General features: G+C 45.0%; 1 protein-coding gene across 6 annotated transcripts in view; it reads right to left on the reverse strand.

Annotated features, from left to right (window-relative positions):
- Positions 1-26,946, reverse strand: part of CD22 (CD22 molecule) — a 244,243-nt gene that overhangs the window by 126,487 nt on the left and 90,810 nt on the right. For all 6 annotated transcript variants that reach the window (XM_030213545.1, XM_030213548.1, XM_030213547.1 and 3 more), the window contains one exon: positions 25,788-26,075. In XM_030213545.1, the coding sequence (XP_030069405.1) occupies positions 25,788-26,075 (288 nt within the window). The remainder of the gene's footprint in view (positions 1-25,787; positions 26,076-26,946) is intronic.

A 26,946-nucleotide genomic window follows, 5' to 3' on the forward strand; every position in this document is an offset into this window, starting at 1 on the left:
ACCCTGCCTATGTATAGTGCTTGCACATGAGTGGTGCCATGATCCTGGGGGGCAATGCATCACTCTCATCTTTCCAAGCTGCTCCTTATCGATCTCTATGCCTTCATGGAAACATTGTGTGGGGGCTGGTGATGGTAGTGCTTCATGATTTGTCTCCTGTGCCTGAGGCACAGGAGGACCAAGAGCTCTAACTCCTGCACAGAGAAATTAGGCTCCCTTCTCAAAGACATAGCTGCGCCCACTGAAGAACGTTCCTCCATGTGCAGAGGTATATATGCACATTTTGCTTGTGGAGAGAGAATCCTGCCATTGCCATAGATGTTTTTGCAATGTGGGGACCAGTACCATCATTGTACATTTTGTGTAGTGTATTTTCAACTGACAGAAACATTTATCTCCGAATGTCTAGGACGTTTTCGGTATGTCCTCTTTCAAAATGTTTTTTTTTTTTGTGTGTATGTATTTTCGAATATCTGTAAATATTTAGTTATTTCTTCCATTATGAACTTCATGTTTTCTGATAAACATTTATTTCACAATTTGGACATCATATTGAAAATGCCCCTCCAGGGCCGGTCTTAGGCCGAGGCGACCGAGGCGGCCGCATAGGGCCTCACGCTTAAGGGGGCCCCGCGCGGCCGCCTCGACTCCACCTCCTCCATCCTGCTCCGGCCTCCGGGTGCTGCCTTCAATAGTTCTGCGGTGCTCCAAGTCCCGCCACTGGCCGCCGCCGTCGTCGCCAGACCCAGCTAGATGAGGCTGCTCTCTCTGTGCCTCCTGGTTCCTGACTTCTGTTCTCTCAGCGCCACGAGTCCCACGACGCACTGTCACCCCATGCCCTCCTGACTGCTGATGCGGCGTGTGGCCCGCCAACCCTCGTGACGCGCGGCGTGTGGCCCGCCCACCCCCGTGATGCGCAGCCCATCCACCCCTGCGACGCGCAGCCCACCGCGACACAACTTCCTTCCTCAAGGGCGGGCCGCGTTGTAATGGAGGGCGCTTTAGGAACACCACTCTCCTTCCATTGCATGCATGATGCATCACAGATTCACAGGCATCTGTTTCCAACTTTCAGTAGTTGGGCACACCCACAGCCTGGTTCTGCTGGTCTGGTGGACTAAAGGGAAAATAGCAGCAGCAGCTGGTAAGTCCTAATTTCTCTGTGATTTTGACCATGTATAGAAGGAAGAGAGAGAGATAGGGGAAACAGAGGGAAGGAAACAAGAGAGACCTGCTGGAGCAAAGGGGAGGTGGAAGATGTGGAGAAATGCTGGTCTGGGTGGATTGGTGGAGAGAAGAGACAGACTGGATCAGGAGGAGAGATGCTGGACTATGAGTGAGTGAGGGAGGGAGAGAGGCTGGACCAAGGGTGGGGGTACAGAGGGTAGAGAAGAGAGAAAAGCTGGACATGGAAAGGAGCAGGAACATAGACAGGAAATGCAGACCATGGAAGGGAGCATAGGGCAAGCGGAGAGATGCTGACTATAGAGGGAGGGTAAAGACTTGGACACTGAGACACTGGTGGACAGGGTGAATAAGGAGAGAGAGAGACAGGGGAGAGACCGAAGGATAAAGAGAGAGAGAAAATGCTGAATGGAAGGGGGAGGGAGTGGGAGATGTTGGATGGAGGGAAGAAAGAGAGAAACACTGGATGAAAGATCATGTGACAGAGGGGAGAGAGGGGACATGCTGGTTGAAAGGGGGAGACAAAGAGGACATGATGGATGGAAGAGGGGGGCATGCTGGATGGAAGATGGGAGAGGTGGGAAAAGCTGGATGTAAGTAGAGATAGAGAAGGGGAAAGCTGAATGGAGGAGAGAGAGGGGACATGCTGAATGGAAGGGGAGGAGTGGAGACATGCTAGATGGAAGGGGAGGGGGAGGCAGAGAAAGGGAGACACGGAAGGGGGAGAGAGGAGACATACTGGTTGGAATGGGAGAATGGGGGGGCACTGGATGAATGGGGAAAGGGGGATATGCTAGATGGAAGGGGGAAAGAAGAAATGCCTTATTTCCATTTTTTTGCTTTATTTTTATTTGTTAATTTGTAATGTGATTGGAATATGTCATATTTTAAAATTTACATCTGCTATCTTTACATTTTGGCATATTCTTAAAATCATATTAGTGTATTTTTAAGAATATGGGTTCAAGAAAATTTAAATACTTTACATATGACTGTACATCTGAGGTATGCCTAGTTATATTGCTGTAAATTAATCCATAAGCATTTTTGTCTGCATATTTCTATTTTTAGTTCATGGTTACTTATTCTATACCTGGTAAGGGTCTATCCGTGTTCTGTATGTGTGAAAGCAGTGGCGTACCGAGGGGGGGGGGGCGGTGGGGGCGGACCGCCCCGGGTGCAAACCAATGGGGGGTGTAACTTCTTCTGCTCCGCTGCTCCGTCTGGCGTCCGTCAGTTTGGACTTCCCCTATCGCTGCACCGGCGCGCACGCCGGCTCACTTGTCTCCTCCCAGCGGCTCCGAGTCCTCTCTCTCCCTCTCCAGTCTTCGAGTCGGAGTCCAAGACGAGTCCCGCCCATCTGGACTACTTCGCGTGATGACGTGATGACACCTTCCCCCCCCCCCCCCCCGCGGCACCCTGCTTGCCAGTGCACCTTGCAGCTTGCGGCCTTCCTGCTGCAGTAACTTAAGTTGGAGCTCTTTCAAACTCTACAACTCATTTCTCTTTGGAAATCCTTGAAGAAAAGTTGGCAGCACTACTAAGTTGCCATTTTGGTGAACAAAGTGGTGTCTCTTAGTGAACAAAGAGATTTTTTATTTAATAATAAAAGAGGGAAGTGATCATGTTCTCAGCGGGATCAGGGAAAAGGCAGATACAAGGCAGCTCTTTCTGAATCTGAATTTACAAATGGATGATGGAAATGTGGCTTCCTTCTATGAGGAACAAGAAACATCGTTACCGCAGGTAATCACATTTCAGGTCCAGCTGCTCTAGCCCAAAACTGTTTACACTTTTCAGATCTCCTTTCCCTGAGATAGCAAGATTTCAAAAATGCACTTGGCCATTCACTTGGAAAAGGGCATTTTCTTATCTGATAAGATGGCCTAGGAAGCAGAACATGGCAAAAGGATCTTTGGCTCAAGTCAGAATACAAGAAGCATCAGAGTTTATGAGGAGAGGGAGGGGGAGGGGGAGATGAGACAATGAGAAGACTACATGGAAGGGAAGTCTTGAGAGAGAGGTAGGGGAAAGAAGAGAGCTGTAGGTAAGGAGAGAAAGGGAAATGGGACTTGATATACCACCTTTCTAGGGTTTTTGCAACTACATTCAAAGCGGTTTACATATATTCAGGTACTTATTTTGTACCAGGGACAATGGAGGGTTAAGTGACTTGCCCAGAGTCACAAGGAGCTGCAGTGGGAATCAAACTCAGTTCCCTAGGATCAAAGCCCACTGCAGTAACCACTAGGCTACTCCTCCACTCCAAGAGGCAGTGGCGTACCAAGGACAGGGCAGTGGGGGCGGTCCGCCCTGGGTGTCAATGGGTGGGGGGTGCTCCGCTCCCACTGCTCCCACCCAACCAAAGGGTCGCTGGCACTGCAGTGCGCACTGCCTACCAGCGCCATCGAGAGACGACAGCCCTCTTCTCCTGGATGGAAGGGGGAGGGAGAGGGAGGGCAGACCCTGGATAGATGGGAGAGGGAGGGCAAATGATGGATTGAAGGGGTAGAGAGAAAGGGCAGGCAGTGGATGGAAGGGAGAGAGGGCATACATTGGATGGAGGGGACAGCAGAGAGGGCAGACACTGGATGGCAGAGAAAGAACGAAGACAGATGCTGGATGGAAGGAAGACAGTGAAAAGACGATGAGGAAAGCAGAAACCAGAGATAACAAACTGTAAATAATATACATATTTGCTTTAGGATTTTTTATTTGTATCCCACATTTTCCCACCAGTTTGCAGGATGAAGTAGTATTTATTTATTTTTGTTACATTTGTACCCCACGCTTTCCCACTCATGGCAGGCTCAATGCGGCGGGCAATGGAGAGTTAAGTGACTTGCCCAGAGTCACAAAGAGCTGCCTGTGCAGGGAATCAAACTCATTTCCTCAGTTCCCCAGGACCAAAGTCCACCACCCTAACCACTAGGCCACTCCTCCACTGTGTTAATAATGTTTATAATAGAACATGTCAATAAGGTAATCTTTTTATTGGACTAATTTTAATAAATTTTGACTAACATTTGGAGAACAAAACCTCCTTCCTCAGGTCAGGATAGGATACTGTAACAGCACTATACTGTATTGACCTGAGGAAGAAGGTTTTGGCCTCTGACAGCTAAATGTATTAGTCCAATAAAATGGTATTATTTTATTTTCTATACTTGTTTTATTTCTATTTGTTAATTTGTAAAGTGGTGATTGGTATTTGTTAGTTTTTTCAAATTTACATCTCCTGTCTTTATATTTTGCACAGTACTAGGGGACATTTTCTGTTTCTGTGGTGTTGCATTTTATGCAGAGTCTGGCATCTTGGGGGTTCAGTTTAATTTTTGTCTAAATAGAAAGTTTATGATTACTTATTCTATAGTGGATTAGGGTGTATCTATGTTTGTGAAAAAGACATGGCTTTCAGTTGGCATTGACTGTGCACGATCAACGATCTGTACTATTCTGTCTGGTTTTGTTTTACAATAGGTGAATTGATGTTCTAGTGCTCACTGTAGTGTTTAAGATGCTTTCCTTTTCCTTGTGTGACTCATAGAAATTACTGCTTATGGTATGGTAGAATTGCTCTATAGGTCCTGAGTGTTTTTTATTCTCGGTATGCCTGGTACTGGATTTTGGAGGGGGGTGTTAAAAAATGACCGGCCCCGGGTGTCAACTACCCTAGCTACGCCACTGTGTGAAAGACCAGGTATTCTGTTAACACTGAATGTCTATATAGGGCTGATCTGTTCTAATCCGGCTTGTTTAGTTTTCCAATATTGATATTGCATTGTTTACGCTGCTGCCCTTGCTGTGTGATTCCTGGAAGTTAGTGCTATTATCAGTGGTGTGCTGGAGCTGGCTCGCTCCGGCTCGCAAGATCCGGTTGTTAAATTTTGGCCGGACTTGCGAGCCGATTGTTGGAAAGGGCGAGCCGGCTCTCCCTCCCTCCGCCCTCCGGATCCGGTACCTCACCGATCCTACCTTGACTATCGAATTCTTCGGGGTAGGCAGTGTTGCCTGCCCACTGCTATCGCTGACTTTCCTCCGTCGCCTGTTTGCGCTTTAAAATGGCCGCCGAGACTTCCAGAGGCGGCCTTGCGAGACTTCTGTAAGTCTCGGCGGCCATTTTGAAGCGCGATCGGGCTGCGGAGGAAAGTCAGCATGGCAGCGGGCAGGCAACACTGCCTGCCCCGAAGAATTTGATGGCCAAGGTAGGGTCGGTGAGGGACCTGATCGGGAGGGAGGGAGGAAGCAGGAGAATTCGCGGAACAAGTCGGGAGGGGGTGGCAGGGGAGAGAAGGGAGGTGCTGGCCATGGGTGGATGGAGGGCAGGGGAGAGAAAAGGGAGCTGCTGGCCATGGGTGGATGGAGGGCAGGGGAGAGAAGGGAGCTGCTGGCCATGGTGGATGGAGGGTAGGGGAGAGAAGGGAGCTGCTGGCCATGGGTGGATGGAGGGCAGGGGAGAGAAGGGAGCTGCTGGCCATTGGTGGATGGAGGGCAGGGGAGAGAAGGGAGCTGTTGGCCATGGGTGGATGGAGGGCAGGGGAGAGAAGGGTCGCTGGCCATGGGTGCATGCAGGGCAGGGGAGAGGAGGGTCACTGCTGGCCATGGGTGGATGGAGGGCAGGGGAGAGAAGGGAGCTGCTGGCCATGGTGGATGGAGGGTAGGGAGAGAAGGGAGCTGCTGGCCATGGGTGGATGGAGGGCAGGGGAGAGAAGGGAGCTGCTGGCCATTGGTGGATGGAGGGCAGGGGAGAGAAGGGAGCTGTTGGCCATGGGTGGATGGAGGGCAGGGGAGAGAAGGGTCGCTGGCCATGGGTGCATGCAGGGCAGGGGAGAGGAGGGTCACTGCTGGCCATGGGTGGATGGAGGGCAGGGGAGAGAAGGGTCGCTGGCCATGGGTGAATGGAGGGCAGGGGGAGAGGAGGGGAGAGAGAATAAATGCTGGACATAGATGGAGGAGAGGGAAGAGTGAGGAAGGAGATAAGATAAGGGAAAAGGAAGAAAGGAGAAAAACTGCACATGGATGAAGAAAATAGGCAGAAGCTGAGGACCAGAAATGAAGAAGAAAGGAGGAAAGTAAAAGAAATAAATGGAAAGGAAGCCCTGGAAACGGAGTTAGGAGGACAGATAGCAGCAGAATTGGATACTGGGCCAGCATGATCAGAAAAACAGTATCCAGACAACAAAGGTAGAAAAAATCATTTTATTTTCATTATAGTGTTTGGAATATGTTCACTTTGAGAATCAGGTGCTCAACATTAAAAGTTTATATTTATTTACTTATTTATGGCATTTTATCCCACATTAAACATGAATTAGATTGGAACCTGGGATCATTTAATTTTTTTTTTCCTGGAGAGAGTAATGCATTGCCCCCCCCCCCCCCCCCACCCACTGGCTATAGCCAGCTCTGCAATTTTGGGGGGGGCGCAGAGTTGGATGGGGGGGGCGCAGAGGTGGACGGGGGGGTGCAGTGGTGGACGGGGGGGGGGGGCGCAGTGGTGGACGGGGGGGGGGGGGGCGCCGAGGTGGACCGGGGAGAGAGCCTGTTGTTAAAAATTTACCAGCACACCACTGGCTATTATGGTATTGTAGAATTGTTCTTTAGGTCCTAAAGACATTTTTTTATGTTTTATATCACTCTATATTATGTGTGGTACTAGTCTTTGAGATGTGATGTTAAATCACGCCTTTCTCAGCAGTAGCTCAAGGCGAGTTACATTCAGATACAAAAGTCAATTCTTTCTTCATGGAAGCTTCGCGGCAGCAGGGGGAGCTGATTTCAAAGCAGCACACCCAGGAGCAGGAGGACTAGATTTAGGACAGTCAGTCTATCTCCAATATAGCTGATCTATGGAAAAATTTGCTACTATAAATGTGTTGTGGTTTTGTCTTTAATGGGAACCTATGCACTTACATCTTTTTTGGCTACTTGGGGATCTCAGTGTTGCCTCTCTGGTTTGATGGGTTACCGAGTAATAGGGGAATTTGAAAGTACTGGATTTTTCTTAATTAATATTTTTCCTTTATTCTCCTTTGTTATGAGAATTGGAACTACTAATTGTAGTGGACTTGAACTGAATAATCTCTGGGGGGGGGGGGGGGGGTCGTGATAGCATTGTGCTTATTTCAATCAGTTTTTCTGTACAAGTTTAACTTCATTTGTCTTTATTTGAAATTTCATAAATAAAAACGTTTCTAAAAATTGAATAATCTTATCAATGGGGTGGAGCTAGGGCGGGGGTGGGGCCCCACCAAATTGGGCTGCACAGGGCCCCGCACTTGCTAAGACCGGCCCTGTGCCCCTCGATATCTATCATGAAACCATCAGTGCTTAAACACATAGAGGCCGATATTCAAAGTGATTTAAGCGGGCAGGAGCCTCTCCTGCCCGCTTAAATCACCTGTTGCCGCCCAACCGCCTATATTCAACAGCACTAAAGCGGGGAGTGCTGCTGAATATTGCCTCTGACCAGCCCCCAAGTGGGCCAGTCAGGGGCAGGTTAAGGGGCGGCACTGGGGAGGAACCAGAGCTTATGAGGGCACCAGCAATATTCAGCCAAGGCACGCATAAGTCAAGCAGGTCAACTTAGGAGAGCTCAAAAGCTGTCCTAAATTCACCCACTTATCTTTATGCAAGTCCCGGCTGAATATTGGGCCAGGACCCACATAAAAAACAGAGATGTTTTTCCTCCTCCCATGGCCCCCAAGAACAGCCCCCTGGGGTGTCCCTCCCCAACAACATCTCTGTTCCACTTTCTTATTCGGGCTTGGCCGACTATCAGCCGAGCCCGCATAAGATCCAGCAGCCTGCTCGCCCCAAATTATTCCCCAATATTTAGTGCTGGTGCCCGGACATGGACTGGCACTGAATATTGGGGGGATAATTTAGCCGGCGATGATCAGCATTTAAAAAAATGTTGACCGCCGCCGGTTGAATATTGGGGGGAAAGAGATTGCATATTTTGAGTTGATCATCAATTACTGCAAGCTAGAAAGTTAGATTATAATTAAAGTTGCATTTAAAAATTATAAACGGTAGCTTTTATACATGGTCATACTCAAAATATGCAACAAAATCAATAGACTGTGTTTCATTTTGTTTTGATAATCTTATTACAGTAATTTTGAATTTAGCTGTACACAGAATTTTGGAAGCAGTGTAATATCTATGGACTTCTCATGCTGGGTAGTTTTTGTATACTGGTTAATTGTAGGTTATCTATTTTGCCAAACTTAAATACTTTTACTTATAAAGCTCTGGATAGAAAAGAAATAAATCTAACCATGTTAACCTACTATAGCTTAAACCCTAAAGAAAATGAAAATTTAGTTATTCTGAATATATATTTTACCATAGGTAATCAATTTAAATTAAAAATAAGGAAATATAATGACAATATTCAGTCCAATAATCAAAAATGTTGTCCTAACTTTATCCGGGCACTTATTCAGATACTGGTCTGAATATTGCCAGTACCTGGAAAAGTGCCAACTTTGGTATTCAAGTAAGGCCCTGCATTTAAAAGGCAATTCTCTAACTAAGCGCCCTCTTGATTGTGTAAATGCAAAGAAAATGAGCACTTATGCGTATAAGCACCCTTAGTGCCATTCTGTAAGGGCACACCTAAGTGCTAAAGTGCATAATTGCAAGGGAAGAGTACACATGGGTGGAGTGTGGGCAAGCCATGGGCAGGGCTCTCATTTACACATGTAACTTACTGAATACTGTCATATTTAGGTACTCACTTACACCAGCAAACACTGGGGTACGCTAGTATTTTGTACTGACGCCTGGGCTCCTATCTCGCATTATTGGGGCACCTGTTATAGAATTACCCCTTAATGTCTAGGTATAAAAAACCCACAGTAGTTGTTTAGAAAAACCCTGACCATCATGGGCAGGGCCAGATTAAGGCCAACTGAAGCCCTAAGCTCAGCCCAACAATGGTGCCCCTGAGCCCTTCAGTTCCTTAAATGACAAGACATTAAGGGCCTTGCTTACTTAGCTGCACTAGAGGCGTGCTAGCATTTTTAGTGTGCACTACTGATTAACACGCTCTAAATGCTAGAGATACCCATAGGAATATTTGGGCATCTCTAGCGTTTAGTGTGCGCTAATTGTTAGCACGTGCTAAAAACGCTAGCACACTTTAGTAAACAGGGCCCTAAGACTTAATAAGAGCTGAGGAAATTATATTATATTGTACAAAACAAGACATCATGCATTTTTATATAATGATTAGAAAAACACTGAAATTCATGTTGGATAATGGGCGTAGCAGATGGCAGTGAAAGAGTGAAGGGCATGATAGCTACAGAAAATACTCTGTGGTGCTCCCCTTCCCTTAGTGCCTTAAGCACATGCTTATTTTGCTTTATGGTTAATCCAGGGCTGGTCATGGGTTAAATATTACCCTCATAACTTATAAGTTTACTCATAGGCGTAGTTTGACTGTTTCATTTGGGGGGGCAAAGAATGGGCGGAGCATATTAGCATATCATTTGCATATATACATATGCAAATGAATATGCTAATATGGAAGGAAGGAAATGAAATTTACAGGCAAAATATCACAGATGCACATTTCAAAAAGCTGACACATTTCAATTAATAAATTATGAATAAAATACTTTTATTTACCTTTGTTGTCTGATCATTTAGTTTTTCTATTCGCTTTGATCCCAGTGTCTTCTGTTTTATGCAGTGTCTTCTTTCCAGTAGGCTTCCCTCTGCTCCCCACCCCTCCCAGTCCCATCCATCTTCTGTTCCTTCCCTCTGCTCACCATCCCTCCGTCCCATCCATCTTCTGCTCCTTCCCTCTGCTGTGCCTGACCTCTCCCAATCCCATCCATCTCCTGCTCCTTCCCTCTGCTCCCCACCCCTCCCAGTCCAATCCATCTGCTCCCAACACTCCCAGTCCCATCCATCTCTTGCTCCTTTCCTCTGCTCCCCACCCCTCCCAGTCCCAACCATCTCTTGCTCCTTCCCTCTGCTCCCCACCTCTCCCAGTCCCATCCATCTTCTGTTCCTTCCCTCTGCTCACCATCCCATCCATCTTCTGCTCCTTCCCTCTGCTGTGCCTGACCTCTCCCAATCCCATCCATCTCCTGGTCCATCCCTCTGCTCCCCACCCCTCGCAGTCCCATCCATCTCCTGCTCCTTCCCTCTGCTCCCCACCCCTCCCAGTCCCATCCATCTCTTGCTCCTTCCCTCTGCTCCCCACCCCTCCCAGTCCCATCCATCTCTTGCTCCTTCCCTCTGCTCCCCACCCCCCCCGCGAGGTCCAAGATGGTGACTCCGTTTACCCCCTCTCTTCCTCCCTCCGGCGCAGGCAGCAGTCTTTTCCAGCGTTCTTGGCAGCGGTAGCGATGTACACGCTGCCTTTGGTCTGCCCCGGAAGCTTTCTCTTCAAGTTCCTGTTCCCACCTATGCGGGAACAGGAACTTGAAGAGAAGGCTTCGGGGCAGAGCCAAAGGCAGCATGTACAACGCTACCGCTGCCAGGAACGCTGGAAAAGACTGCTGCCTGCGCCGGAGGGAGGGAGGAAGAGAGAGAGGTAGACGGACACGCTCCTCTCCGTCCGCTTGGCTTCCCTGCCCTCTCTGTCTGCGTCCCGCCCGAAAGGAAATGACGTCAGAGGAAGGCGGGACGCAGATAGAGAGGGCAGGGAAGCCAAGCGGATGGAGAGGAGCGCGTGCCTGCATGTGGTTTTTTTTTTTTTAACTAATGGCGCGGCGGCGCCTCGCGTCGTTTGGGGGGGGCATTGCCCCCCCTCGCCCCCCCCCAGTCTACGCCTATGAGTTTACTCCCGGATTCTATATAGCGCGCCTAGAGATCCGTGCTGAAATCGGCATGGATTCTATAGTAATGTGTGTGTAATTTAACAAGCATTAGCTAATGAGCACTGATAACAGCACTTAGAAAGCAATAATGAGCACTAATTGGCACTGATTAGAAGTTAGGCGCGCAGCTTGCTAAATGTATTCTGTAAAAATGTGTGCCAAACTTCTAATGCATGCAGGCAAAAAGGGGTGTGGTTAAGGGCGGGGAAATGGGCATTTCATGGGCATTCCAAAATTTCAGCGCCTAATTATAAACTATGGCCCAGTGCGCCTAAATCTACGTGCTGGGATTTACGCCATCTAAGCAACGATTATAGAATACGCTTAATCGGCGCTGATTTTTTAGGTGCCAGCTAACTCCCACAGTCTGTGGTATGCCAGATATTCAATTCCGGGCCATTTCTGGTGACCAGCATTGAATATCCAGTTTTTTTGGCCGATATTCAGCGCTGGCTGATTAAGTTCAAACTGGCCAAAGAAATAGCAGCTATTCACATGGCTACATTTGGCTGCTTGACTGGTGCTGAATATAACCTGCTAGCTGCTGTCCACTGACTGGGGATAGTCAGATGGAGATAGCTGGAGATCTCCCGCTGAATATCGGCAGATATTATTATTATTAATTTAGATTTTGCTCACACCTTTTTTTCAGTAGTAGCTCAAGGTGAGTTACATTCAGGTACACTGGCTATTTCTCTGTTCCAGGAGGGCTCACAATCTTTTTTTTTTTATAATCTTTTTTATTAATAAGAGAAATACACAAACATCCAAATCTTCTCTGCACCACAATAACATTGGATTACATACATACTAGCACATTATTACAGTACAATAGTGACACCCATAAATGACAATATTTCGCCGTTTGTGCCCATTCCTCTTAATTTTTAGTTTTCTCCCCCCTCTTCCCTTCCCCTCCCCCCCTCAAGGCTGAGTACTAAATGTCTAGGCTTCTTGCTTCCCCTCTCGTCCTCTCATGGGGAGGATGATTGGGGTTATATGGTTGCTACTGTGGTGTGCCTGGAGGTATGACGAGAAGCCACAGGGGGAGGGTGTGTGTGTGCGTGAGGGTCTATGCATAGAGGGTGTATAGGGACAAAGGGGGAGGGGAAGAGGGGAGGAGGGGTGGGGGATGGAGGAGAGGGGGAGCAGGGGCATTGGGAAGACGGCAGGGGGGAGCAAGAGGGTTCATAGGGGTAGGAGGCTGAAGAGACAGAGTGATCCTCTCGGGAACATGAGTACAAGAGACGTGCATTATAAACAAAGGAGACCTATCCCCCGGGGTGGCATGGCTGGGGTGCTACGCTGGTGGGACAATATAGTTAAGAGGTATTGTGTCAGCATAGTGCTAGTATGGGAAAATGGGTAGTATCCGTATAGCCTCCCTCAATGTTGATGGAATACATTCGCCAATCAAGCGGAAAAAGATTCTACAATATAGTACGAAATTAAAAGCAGATGTTTTGATGGGCTCACAATCTAAGTTTGTACCTGAGGCAATGGAGGGTTAAGTGACTTGCCCAAGATCACAAGGAGCAGCAGTGGGATTTGAACTGGCCACCTCTGGATTTCAAGACCAGTGCTAGGCCACTCCTCTGCTTAATTCCCATTTAACTGGCCAGGAGCCGTTCCTTGATAGTTAAATGGTTTTGAATATCAACTGGATAAGCTTTTTGGCCATGTTTGCTCAACACCAAACCTCCCCCTTTTAAAATGTATAACTGTAGCCATTTTGGAGACAAATCTACAACTGGGTGGCACAATTTAAGCATTAAGATGCAGCGCACTGAGTACTAATTCTATAATGGCTCTGGTACAACCAGGTGTACCCATTTTTTACACCTGCCTAAATGTATGTGTGGTATAGCACACATACATTTAAGCAGGTGTAAATGGGTACACCTGAATGAGGCACTTACATGCACTACTTACAGTATTCTCTATAAGCTGGGCACCTAAGTGGCAAGCATATCTATGCTCTGCTCAAATATGTGCAGCTTGCACATACAGGGGAAATCATGCAGTAGACACACAACTGGCACCTTACTCCTGGCACTCTATTATAGAATGAAGGGGTTTGTAAGTAAAATGGACAAAAGCTATATGCTAGATTAAAAAAAAAAAAAGTGGGAACGCGCACGAGCTCTGAGCGTGATGGACATGTAGGGATTGAGCTGCAAACCCCGCACTATTATTTCCTTTGTCATACACTCAGAATATTTCTATCTTGATGACATCCTTCAGCTACCACATCTTCCTCCAGGCAAAACAAACAAGATTCACAGTCTTCAAGTCGAGGTATGAAGCGATCAAAGAATGAGCCACTGTCACCATGCAAATCATAGCCTGATTCAAGAGAAGACTTCTCGTTAAGTTCTGTTATGCAGGAACTCTTACAAATTAAAGATCTTATAAGATAATACTATTGGAACAGAAAGTGGAGGTGCGGAGGTGATCAACACAGCCTCTGCCACACTGGACCTGAGACGCATGCAGCGACCTCCACACATGGCATGGCAAAAAAAGGAGAGTCAAGTAGTGGCAAAAGCCCTGAGACTGACCGCAAACCTTTGTGAGAACACCAGGAATGATCCTGCATCAGAGTAACACTGATTGTTGCCATAGAACACTCTGACCCAGGAAACAGAGACGCTGCCGTGACCACTGGCAGAACCACTGGGAGCGCCGCATGATGCCAAGTGGTGTAAACGGGTACCTCTCTTGTGCAGCCAAGGATAGAACAATCTCCTCCAGCCACAGGCACCCGGTACAATGAAGAAACAGATGTCCACAAGAAACTTCAATCTTAAGGACTTTTATTCCACGCAGGTTTCTAGTACACAGTCCCAACAGCAGCATAGCACATACCAGGATTCAATACAGGCTTGCAGGCTCCAGTCTGGTCTTTTTATCCAGTGCACAATAAACAGTAATTCAATTCCCAAGACAAACAGTTCTTTCAGTTCATCATCACAGTTCAGTCACCAAGCAGCATTTTCTACCTTCTATCCTCTTTACCTTCAGGAGAGTTCAATATTTTAGGGACTCCTTCTACCCAAGGGTTTTCCCCTGCATCAGCTTCACAGTGAATTCAATACTTTTGGGACTTCCTCTCACCCAAGGAATCTCAGCCTGCTTCAGTACTTTAGGGACCTCCCTGCCCAAGGGTTTTCAGCCTGTAACTTTCTCTCCTTCAGCTCCTCTCTCCTGAACTGAACTCAACTCCACTCCTGGGACTCCTTCCCACCTGCCTAATCAATCCCTGGCTTCTGCCTTCACAACCAATCATTCTCCACTCATTAGCTTCCTCACACCCCAAACCAGCTGAGTTGAGCATTAAACTAATGAGACCAATGATGAGCTCCTGCACACAGGGTTTCCTAACTCTCTTTCCGCTCAGTGGCAGCCACTCTACACAACCTGCCAGCTTACACCCATGTCTTCCCTGATTGCAGCTAGGAGTCCAGTCCGGGTTCTTCATCTCCCCCTCTGGCTCCTTGCCTGCAATGCCTTCTGGGACTTGTATTTCAGACTGAAACTGCCTTAACCCAACTATCCTGGAGGTGACTTTATCACAGTGGGAAGGCACACGCTGGCGCCGGAGGACTAAGAGAATGGAGGACGCCGAACCCACGAAGGGATAGAAGGAAAACCCACCTGGTGCTGAGACACGAGGTTCCCGATCGTCCATCCATATCCCGAAGGGAGTCCACCCCACCAAGACCAAGAGCTATGTGGCAAGCGCCACATGGAGGAGAGCACCCAGCGCCAGAATGAACAAGCGCTGACCCAACACGAACCTCCAGGAATCAAGACACAATGTAAGCTGGACCTGCCCTGAACTCCCCTTCCCTCGAAGTCTTCCCATTTTCCCTTGTGCTACCCCTTTATGCATTTTCCCTGAGAGGTCTCCAGCAGTAACAGACTCCTCTCAGCAGTGCAGTGTAAGTGGTGGTGGTGGTTGGAGGTGGAAGTGAACCCAGCAGTGTGAGCTTCCTCTCAGCAGTAGCCTGTGAGTGGTGTGGGGGAGGGGGACCCAACAGTGTGAGCTTCCTCAAAACAGGTCAGCAAGTGGACAAGGACCAGAGCCAAGGCAAAGTCGTGGGAGGGATTCACCATCATAAAGAAGGATCACAAACAGAACAACCCGCCCCAAAGGCTGGCGCAGCTGGAGGACATCACATCTGGACAGCTGGGACACACAGACATGCCAGTGGGAGTTGAACACGACTTTCCCAGTGAGCCCAGGGCAGCGATTGATGACAAGAGTGACTGAGGGCCCAGAGCTATGGAAGAACACCTGAGGCAGAGGCCTCAATACAACTAAGTGGTGCTTTCAAATATGAGAGGCCACATCCACACAAACACACATAAAAGCACAAGATAAAAAAAACAAACAAAAAAACCTCACAGCAAAAGACGCCAAACCTGTTTGGAAGACATACAAATCCATGGAACAAATACAGGAAGATCCCCTACTTATGCAACCTAAAAACATGGGTTTTCTACTATATAATAATAATATGGATAATAGGGCTACTAGCTACCTCAACCACAGAATGGAATAGTATCTCTATTTACATCACTGCTAAATGACGCTCATATCAACAACTGGAAGAGCAATTGCAAGACCTCCCACAACAAAATAGAGACCAAACTAACAATAAAAAACACAAATCCAAGCCTAAACAATAATCAACAAGATCACAACCGCAAAACAGTTAAACCACACAGACAACTACAAACTGTTAAACACACAAACATCAAATATGATACATACGTCCCAATATATATAGGATATATAAATGTGAGATCAGCAGTTAACAAATCAGCAATACTTAGAGATTGGATAGAAACAGAAAAATTAGAATTACTGCTCATAACAGAAACATGGCTACACCTTGAAGATGATCCAGCACTGCTTGACATATGCCCACCAAGATACAAAACAACACACATCAATAGAACAAAAACAAAGGGAGGAAGAGTTGCAATAATATACAAATCCTCCTTCAAAGTAGAACCCATCAATAAACACATGTTCCCACCAATTAAAATTCTGGCATGCAAAATCACTGAAACAATACTTGTTGATCAAGTGAGTATTATACTGTTTTACCGCCCCCCCCCCCCCCATGAATTTGGCTGAATGCACAAGATCATGCAGTGGCATACCTAGGGTAGTTGACACCCGGGGCCAGTCATCTTTTAACACCCCCCTCCAAAATCCAGTACTAGGCATACCGAGAATACAAAACACTCAGGACCTATACAGCAATTCTAGCATACCATAAGCAGTAATTTCTACAAGTCACACAAGGAAAAAGAAAGCATCTTAAACACTACAGTGAGCACTAGAACATCAATTCACCTATTGTAAAACAAAACCAGACAGAATAGTACAGATCGTTGATCGTGCACAGTCAATGCCAACTGAAAGCCATGTCTTTTTCACAAACACAGATACACCCTAATCCACTACAGAATAAGTAATCATAAACTTTCTATTTAGACAAAAATTAAACTGAACCCCCAAGATGCCAGACTCTGCATACAATGCAACACCACAGAAACAGAAAATGTCCCCTAGTACTGTGCAAAATATAAAGACAGCAGATGTAAATTTGAAAAAAAAAACTAACAAGTACCAATCACCACTTTACAAATTAACAAATAGAAATAAAACAAATATAGAAAATAAAATAATACCATTTTATTGAACTAATACATTTAGCTTTCAGAGGCCAAAACCTCCTTCCTCAGGTCAATACAGTATAGTGCTGTTACAGTATCCTATCCTGACCTAAGGGGGTTTTGTTCTCTGAAAGTTAGTCAAAATGTATTAAAATTAGTCCAATAAAAAGATTACATTATTTCCATGTTCTATTATAAACATTTATTAACACAGCTACAATACTACTTTATCCTAAAGCAAAAAAAATAAAAATATATATTTTATTTACAGTTTGTTGTCTCTGGTTTCTGCTTTCCTCATCTTCTTTTCACTGTCTTCCTTCCATCCAGCATGTCTTCACTCTCTCTCTGCTATCCAGTATCTGCCCTCTCTGCCATCTCTGCCAAAACAACTGAATCCCAGCACTACGCATAACGTCCCGAATGCTTGCAGGAGAGTCGGGGCAGCGAACGGACCGGCACCCTACCTCACGATTGGACAGCTAAAGAGCACAGCACAGGTCTCCTACCGGCCCTCAACCCTCGGCGCACTGCTGGGACCACCCTGCACCATTCCTGCTCCCATGTAACATAGCCCAACCGATCAGCAACAAATCCTAAAAACCTGGAAATCGGTGCAGCAGTGGACAGAAGAACACCCCGACCACGGAATATGGACAACACAACCCGTAACAACTAAAGTAACTGCTTGCTTTGCTTTAACTGCATGTACTCATTCAGCTTAATTTAAAAGTCTATATTTTTGCTCTGCTTGCTTTAAATATAAGGCTTTTATTGCATGCATCACTTTTAATTTGGACTTAAAAGTTTATACTTGCTTTGCTTTACTGCTTTAAATAGAAGACAAATGAGTTGCCACGCCAAAAAGCACCATCCCCTGTAATGAGTTAATGCAGATGCTTTTTTAAATATCTTAAACATTATTCACAGAATGCAAATGAACCGCTCAACCAAATATCATTATTCCATATAATGATCTAATACAATTACCTTGCTTCGCTTTAAAAACAAGGTAAGGGAACAGCTTGTATTTGCACTACTAACAGCCTAATTTAAATGTAATTATCTCACTTGGCTTGTTCTGACCACCGTGCGCAGTAAGATAACTAGACTAATATGTAACACTCAATATTATGCTCCAACTGTAAACACAGGCTTTGCTTTGCTCTGATTATAAACCAAGCACGATCAGAATGAAATGTTGCTAGCTTAAATGCAAATGTAGGCTTTGCTTCGCTTTGAATATAAACCAACTGAATGTTGCTAAGCTTAAATGCAAATGTAAGCTTTGCTTCGCTTTGAATGTAAACCAACTGAATGTCTGCAACAGCGCCTTAAACACAGATATGAATACCAGTAAAACACTTCTAACCATTCATTGTCTCACCCTACTCCTACACGCAAACACAACCCATAACTCAGACAACAACAACCCCACAACTCACAAATCATACAACACTCACACATACACAATGCCCACTGTAAAGAACATCCATAACAAACCACCCACAATACACCAACCCTGTGTACAACCTTTTAACAACTCACCAAACCAAAGACACAATAACCAACTAAAAGGAAAAATCCCCGGACATGAACACCACCAACAAAAAGAGGAAAACAACAACAACAACAATCTCAACCACCGAAGAAATAGACAATTAATAAAAATAAACACAACGAACCTCCCCACAGAACCACACCGCTCAATCCAACTAGGATACATCAATGCAAGATCAGCAGTAAGCAACTCAGTAGATATACTAGACTGGATCACCACAGACAATTTAGACCTTCTATTTATCACAGAAACCTGGTTGCACAGCCCCACAGACCCCACCATCTTAGAAACATGCCCACCAGAATACAAAATCACCCACTGGACTTGAAATGGAAAAAGAGGGGGCGGAATAGCCATAATTTACAAACCCGAATTCACCATCACAACCACAGGTGAATCTACCTCACCACAACTTGAAATTGCCTCGACAAGAATTAATCATCCAAACCTAATAGGACACCTTAACGCAATCCTATTCTACAGACCGCCAGGAAAATGGCAAGACTCCCAAACACAACTAATGGACTTCATCTCGAACACATGTGTATCTGCCTCAAACATCCTTATAATAGGAGACATCAACCTACACCTTGAAGATGACACCTCAACAGGCACACGAGAATGCAAAGAATTCTTAAAACTCTGGGACCTGCACGCACCCAACACGCAACCAACACACAAAAAAGGACACACACTAGACATCATAACACACAAATTTGACCCGGATTCTACTATCATACTTACTGACACAAGATGGACACCCACGATATGGTCAGACCACCATAAAGCAAATGTCTCTCTCTACTGGCGAAAAACACATATAAACACAATCAATAAACATGAGCGAACAACATACACCACGAGAGGAAAAATAGACCTTATAACATTCTGGCAACAGATCTACCAGAACGAATGGTCAACAAATGCTGACACCATCCAATTCCTCCAAGAATGGGACGAATTATGTACAACAACATTAGACAAAATTGCCCCAATCCAAACCAGAACATCACACAGGAAAAAACCAAACCCATGGTCCACCGAAGAGCTGAAAAAACTTAAAACACAAGTTAGGAAACTAGAATGCGCATGGAACAAAAAGAGAGATGAACAAACACTAAATGCCTGGAAACTACTTCGGAGGAAATACAAATATACCATAAAACAGACTAAAAGACTACATTACAAAACAATAATAGGACCAAATTACAAAGACACACATAAACTCTTCGACCTTGTGAACAAACTATTAGACACCACACCAGTTACAAACAACAGCAAAAACATCCCAGATGCAGACAACCTTGCAAAATACTTCAAGGAGAATATTATACAACTACGACTTAAAATATCCGCCAGCCCTATTGAATACGCCACACTTCTAGACTGTCTAGACCCAGAAGACGGAACATACCCAGCAGACAGAACTTGGACCGAATTTGAACTAATATCAGAAGACCTCATCTCTGAAACACTTAAAAGATTTGCCAAATCCCACTGCAAACTAGACATATGCCCAAACAACCTCATGCAATCAGCTCCTCAACAATTCAAAATAGACTTAACGAACCACGTAAACTTCATGCTACAAAACGGACTTTTCCCTAAAGAAAAAGGAAACATTTTACTCACCCCAATACCCAAAGATACAAAGAAAAGCACAAGCGAAATAACCAATTACGGACCAGTAGCATCCATACCACTAACAACCAAAATAACCGAAGGAATGGTAACTAAACAACTCACAAACTATCTAAACAAACACTCAATACTGCATGATGCCCAATCAGGATTCCGATCGAATCACAGCACAGAGACAGTATTAATTACTCTCATGACTAAATTTAAACAAATGATTGCAACCGGCAACAATATACTCCTTCTACAATTTGATATGTCAAGTGCCTTCGACATGGTTGACCACGAAATCCTATTACACATACTCGAATATTTTGGCATTGGAGGAAATGTCCTAAACTGGTTCAAGGGGTTCCTAACCCAGTGGTCATATCAAGTCACATCGAACTCAACAACGTCTGCTGCATGGACACCTGAATGTGGAGTACCACAAGGATCACCCCTCTCACCAACCATTTTCAACCTAATGATGACCCCCTTGGCAAAACTCCTATCAAACCACAACCTCAACCCATATATATATACGCCGATGATGTAACAATATACATCCCTTTCAAACAAGACATTAAAGAAATCTTCAATGAAATCAACCAAAGTCTACACATCATGAACACATGGGCAGATGCATTTCGTTTGAAACTAAATGCAGAAAAACCTCAATGCCTGATACTCACTTCCCAGTACAACACGAATGAATTCACCACTATAAACACACCTAAACTAAACCTTCCAATCTCAGAAACGTTAAAAATACTTGGAGTCACTATCGACCGCCACCTAACACTCGAAACTCATGCAAACAACACAACCAAAAGATGTTCTACTGCATGTGGAAACTGAAAAGAATAAGACCATTCTTCCCAAGATCCGTCTTTCGCAGCCTAGTGCAATCCCTCGTACTCAGCCATCTGGACTACTGCAACTCACTATACGCAGGTTGCAAAGAGCATATACTGAGGAAACTTCAAACAGCCCAGAATACAGCAGCCAGACTCATCTTCGGAAAACCAAAATATGAAAGTGAAAAACCCTTACGAGAGAAGCTACACTGGCTCCCACTCAAGGAACGCATCACTTTTAAAGTATGCACATTAGTCCACAAAATCATTCACGGCGAAGCCCCAGCCTACATGTCTGATTTAATAGACTTACCACCCAGAAATGCTAAAAGATCATCACGAACTTTCCTCAACCTCCACTTCCCTAATTGCAAGGGCTTGAAATACAAGGCGCTGCACGCGTCAACCTTTTCTTACATGAGCACGCAGTTCTGAAACACACTACCATGCAACCTGAAAGCAATCTACGAACAAACCACCTTCCGCAAATTATTGAAGACCCATCTTTTTGAGAAAATTTACGGAAAGAACCAAAACACATAAAGCCCACACTCATTGTTCAGTTATGCATCAATACAGCCACTCCTGTATTCTCATCCCCCGAAATCATACCACATTCATACCTTACTCACAGAAAATGTATACCAAGTGTGTTCCTGTTATTATATATTGCCCCTTTTTGTCTCCCTTGTTTCCTTCCAATGTTTCAGTGCTTTTTCCATGATTATACTCCTTATCGATACTTTAACTTTGACTCAAACAATTCATAACAATGTAATCCATAACCAAGTTGTAACAAATTGTATTTCCATGATTCATAATGTATTGTAAACCACACTGAGCCCGCAAAAGGTGGGAAAATGTGGGATACAAATGCAATAAATAAATAAATAAAATCCCCTCCATCCAATGTCTGCCCTCTCTCTCTGCCCCTTCCATCCAAATCTGCCCTCTCTCTCCCTTCCATCCAAATCTGCCCTCTATCTCTGCGCCTTCCATCCACCATCTGCCCGTCTGCCCTCTCTCTCTCCCCCTTCCATCCACTGACTGCCCCTTCTATCTGCCCCTTCAATCCACCATTTCCCCTCCCTCTCCCAACCATTCAGGATCTGCCCTCCCTCTCGCTCCCCCTTCCATCCAGGATCTGTCCCCTCTCTCTCTCTGCCCCCTCTTTTTGGCCCCCAGTTCCAGCCCCATTATCCCACCTGCCCCTAGTTCCAGTTCCAGACCCAGCCCACATCTCCCACCTGCCCCTTCTTTTCAGCCCCCAGTTTCAGCTCCAGCCCTTTTCTCCCACCAGTCCCGAGCTTCAGCCCCCAGCCACTTCTCCCTGTCCCCTTTTCAGCCCCCAGTCCCCAGTTTCAACCCCAGCTCTTTTCTCCCACCAGTCCTGAGCTTCAGCCCCAGCCAATTCTCCCTGTCCCCTTTTCAGCCCCTGCCCCTTTTCAGCCCCCAGTTCCAGTACTAGCCCCCTTATCCCACCTACCCTCCTTTTCAGCCCCCAGTTCCAGTCCCCTTCATCCACATGCCTTGCATTAGGGCCCTTTTCAGCCCCAGACCCATTCTCCCACCTGCCCCAGACATGGCCCCATTCTCTCTCCTGCTCCCTTCTCAGACCCCAGTTCCAGCTCCAGGCCCCTTCTCCTTTCTGATCCCCCCAGACCCAGACCCCTTCTCCCATCTGAGCCCCTCCCCACCCTACCCAGACCCAGTCCCCTTCTCCCATCTGAGCCTCCCCAGTCTTAGTCCCCTTCTCCCATCTGAGCCCCCCCAGACCCAGTCCCCTTCTCCCATCTGAGCCTCCCCCCTCCTCGACCCAGTTCCCACCTGCCTACTAGCTCCGTTGACAGACGACCCTCTTCTCCTGCCACCTGGCCGGCACCCACTTAAAACAAATCTGTGAAACACCTCGCGTCTGCTCTGCTGTAAATGAAGCAAATCGCCTTGTCACGTCAGCCCTTCCCTCACTGTGTCCCGCCCTCTGACGTAACTTCCTATTTCCGCGAGGGCGGGACATAGTGAGGGAAGGGCCGAGGCGACGAGGCAATTTGCTTCTTTTACAGCAGAGCAGACACAAGGCGCTTCACAGATTTGTTTTTAAAGGCTGGGTGCCAGCTGGGTAGCAGGAGAAGAGGGTCGTCTGTCGACGGAGCTGGTGGTAGGCAGGTGGGGACTGCAGCGCCAGCAGAGCACCCCCCACCTGCCCTGCAGACACCCGGGGCGGTCCGCCCCCACCACCCAGCCCTTGGTACGCCACTGATTTCACGGACTTTGTATCTACCAACTGCATTAACCAATCAAATGTCCTGTGGTGAAATACAATCCTGAAAGCTGGAAATGGCCATCCGGAGGGTTGTACATGGCTCCAAGCCCAGGATTATCACAATGGTCTTCCTTTCACCTCAACTGGTGGGGCAGGCTCAAATCTAAAAATGACACTGGCCCCTAGAATAAACTATATGCTTAGGATGCTCCCCATGCCATGTCCTCATTCCGATCTACAGCCTCTACTCCAGGAGGATGAATTACTGAAAGAGATATTCCCATCCCCACCAGTGCTGGCCTTCCAACAGCCACCCAACTTAAAACACAAGCTAATTAGAAGTAAGCTCCCAACACAGACTCAAAAAGAAGAGAATGGCACACATCCTTGCAATATATCCAGCTGCAAACTATGCCAAAACATTTCACAGGACCCCCACAGTCATTCACAAAGGAAAAATATTCAACATTAAGGAATCTTTCACATGCTTATCTTCCAATGTGGTATATATCATTCAGTGTAAAAAATGCAGTGAAGGGTGCTACATTGGAGAAACAAATCAGATGCTAAAGAAGAGATTTAATTTACATAGACACCATATGAAAAATGCTAGTACCAACCAGGATGTCACCTTTGTGGGGCAACACTTTACAACACCAGAACACTATACCAGTGATTTTATGGTAAGAATCCTAAAAGAGAACTTTAAAACAATACAGGAATGTAAGACCTTTGAAATCAGAATGATTAAATATTTTGACACCCACTAGACAGGACTTAACAAAGATCTGGGTTTTCTAGCCCATTATAAACCATAACATTGTACTGCTTTGTCACCCTCTTATTTTCCATGCATATCTCCCTGCCCCCTCATCCACCTGACTCTCCCTGTCTCTCACCTAACTCACCCTCATCCTGATAGACTGTCACTGAAATGCTTTGATGTTTCACTTATATACTGTATACTGTCATCTACCAATATTTGCTTATTTCCGATCTGACGAAGAAGGGCTACCTTCAAAAGCTAATCAAAAAATGTATTAAGTTATATCCAATAAAAAAGGTATCATCCTATTTTCTTTTCCATGTTTTATTTTGTTTTATTTCTATTGATTACCTTTTTAAAGAAATTGCTAGATTGTTGTCACAGTTCATATGGAACCATAAACCACCTAGAATTTCTATTAGAACACTCAAATTGCCAAAAAATAAAGGAGATGTTGGTGTTAACTTCCCTGATTTTGCCTTATACCATACATACCTCTTACATTCTTTCCAAAGGCTACCATTGGTTCTACGCTGTTCATATTCTGAATTCTCCCACTTGGCTCGCAGTTGAAACTACATTGAATAAACCTTTTCCAATATCAGTTTCAGCCAATACTTCTCCTAAATGATTTGTTCTACTGCATTCTTCCTATTCTGTCACAATGACAACCAAGAGGGCTTTTCATTGCTTATCTACTTCACTACCTAGGAAACCTGTGGAAGGCATGATGATATGGAACAATAAACACATTACAATTCTACAAAAACGAATCCATTGTACTATATGGCAGAGATGTAACATATGGTTTCTTAGTCAACTGTTTTCCAATGGACAACCCAAAATGTTTGCTTAATTACAAATGCATTATAACCTCCCTGGATCCCAGTTTTTACACTGGCTCCAGTTACAACATGCTATCAAATCTATGAAACTCGACCTCATTAATTCTGTCATCACGAAAACCTTAGATGCTTTCATCACTGGTCCCTGTTCAATATCTCATCGTGCCTCTCTTTTCTATAAAAGTTTCAGACTTCTCTTACTCACTCTTGTTGCTGCACCCAGCAAGTGTGGGAAAAAGATGTTGATGCTAACATATCTGAATCCCAATGGTCTATGTTCTGGTAACATGGTCCCAGAGATTCTCTATCTGCCTCTGACACAATATATGTATTTTTTAATACCATAGAGTATTATGGACTCCTAGGAAATGCAAATTGTCAGGTTCTAGCAAATCAGATTTATGTTCGTTCTGTAACTTTAATGCATCTTATTTTTGATTGCCCAAACTTACAAGTGTTTTGGTCTGATATATGATCTAAAATTCAGGATATTCTTCATTTTAATACACCACTCCACCCTAAACACATACTTTGGAAACCTCTGTCTATTTCTTCTGATCTCTCAGATGATGCTAAATCATTATTACACTTTATTACAGTGGCACTCAAATTGATTATGTTCCACTGGAAAGATAATTTGGTAGTTAATATATACATGTGATGGAATTAGACTTTGTTATTCAAGAAATATGGACAGTCTATTTCTTTTCACTCTTTAGGTGTGCCCTCCAAAATCCGTTAGTGGAAATTATTGGATGATTATCTACCTATAACTCCTCCATTGTTCTAAATACTTCTGAATATGCAATCCAACATGTATTATTGCTGTATTTTGTACTGTTAGGTTTTATTGTGTTATTACTGTAAAATCAATAAAAATATTTCGAAAAAAACAAAAAAAGTGGTTATGTAAGCGCTGCCATCATCCATATAAGTGTTTTTCAATATCAGCCTGCTAGTGACCGATCAGAAAACAGACTTGAAAGTAGCTTGAAGGAGCTATATCCTGTTCTTGACCACAGAAGGTATTGCCAGCATTCAGCAAATAAAATAAATGAAAAAATACCAGAGAGATATTTAGCACAGTGTAGGAAGGCAAAGAGAGCCCTTACAGGAAAAATACACCCAATATTTCAAAATCTTGATAAACTTACATATTACATTCAGAATTTCACTTGTGGATGTCTTCCTTCCGTCTTCTGGAGTGGAGAGCAGGCAAGTTATGTTCTTGTTATGGTCAGACCAGGAGGGGGTAAAAGTCAGTGTGCTCACGGTCCTAAATCTACCAGAATTGCTCTGTGAAATGGTTCCATTCACAGCTGCCTCCCAGCTCAGACTGATGGAATAATAGGGACAGAAGTAGTCAACTGAGCAGGTGAGGGTCGTTTGCACCTCCTCTTTGATGTCCTCGTTTACTTTAAATGTGGGATCTGGCAGAGAATCTGAAATAGTAAAATAAGTGATTACAAAACTGACAAAAGGGAGCAGATTTTAAGAGGGATATTTCAGCACATGGCATAGCTCAGCATAGTATAATCTTTCTCTTCCTTCTGTCATTCCAGAAAACAAAATTCCATACTTACACTAATAGGGTTTAATGGAAAGGACAGATAATAACTATTTCCCTTAACTCTTTGAGCCCCTTTGCTTAGACTACCTAATCTAAACGATATTCAATAAATAATTACTTAATCTATGGGTCTGCAGCGTGATTTTTGTCCTTGTAGCTGTGCCCCTTCTGTCTGCTCTTAATTTCAGCTCTGATGCCTCATTTAGTCTAGTTTCTTTCCACTTGATTTGCATTTCAGTTCTTCTTCTTCCTTCTTTGTCTTTTTCACAGATGGAATATTTTGATACTGTCCCCTGATTTATCATTTCTTGTGCACTTTCCTTTCCTCATTCCTCCCCTTTCTACTCTTTCCTTCCTCTTGTATTAGTTCCCTGGTTTCTTTTCTCTCACTAATCCAAGACCCTCTCCCATCCCCAATCTCTAGCTCTCATCCTCTGTCTTCACGCTGTCCTCACCATTTACGATCCTTACTCTGTCTCCCTCTCTACTCCATCTTGAGTCCTTCCCTTTGTTCTGGGTCTGATCTCTGGTACATTTTACCTTCTAGAACCATTTCTATTCTCAACTAACTTCTCTTTCCCCTTCATTGCCATTTCTTCTCGCTTTGTGTGAGTTCTCAGATGGAGGAGGAGGGTAATTCTATCCTTAGCCCAAGCATGATTCAAATGATTTTGTACATAAAGCAATGAGTCGAAACTGGGAACATGAAATGCTGTTCAAGAAAGCAACCAGACAAATGGTTT

The sequence above is a fragment of the Microcaecilia unicolor genome, chromosome 8 (genome assembly GCF_901765095.1).
Source record: "Microcaecilia unicolor chromosome 8, aMicUni1.1, whole genome shotgun sequence".
Classification (NCBI taxonomy): Eukaryota; Metazoa; Chordata; class Amphibia; order Gymnophiona; family Siphonopidae; genus Microcaecilia; species Microcaecilia unicolor.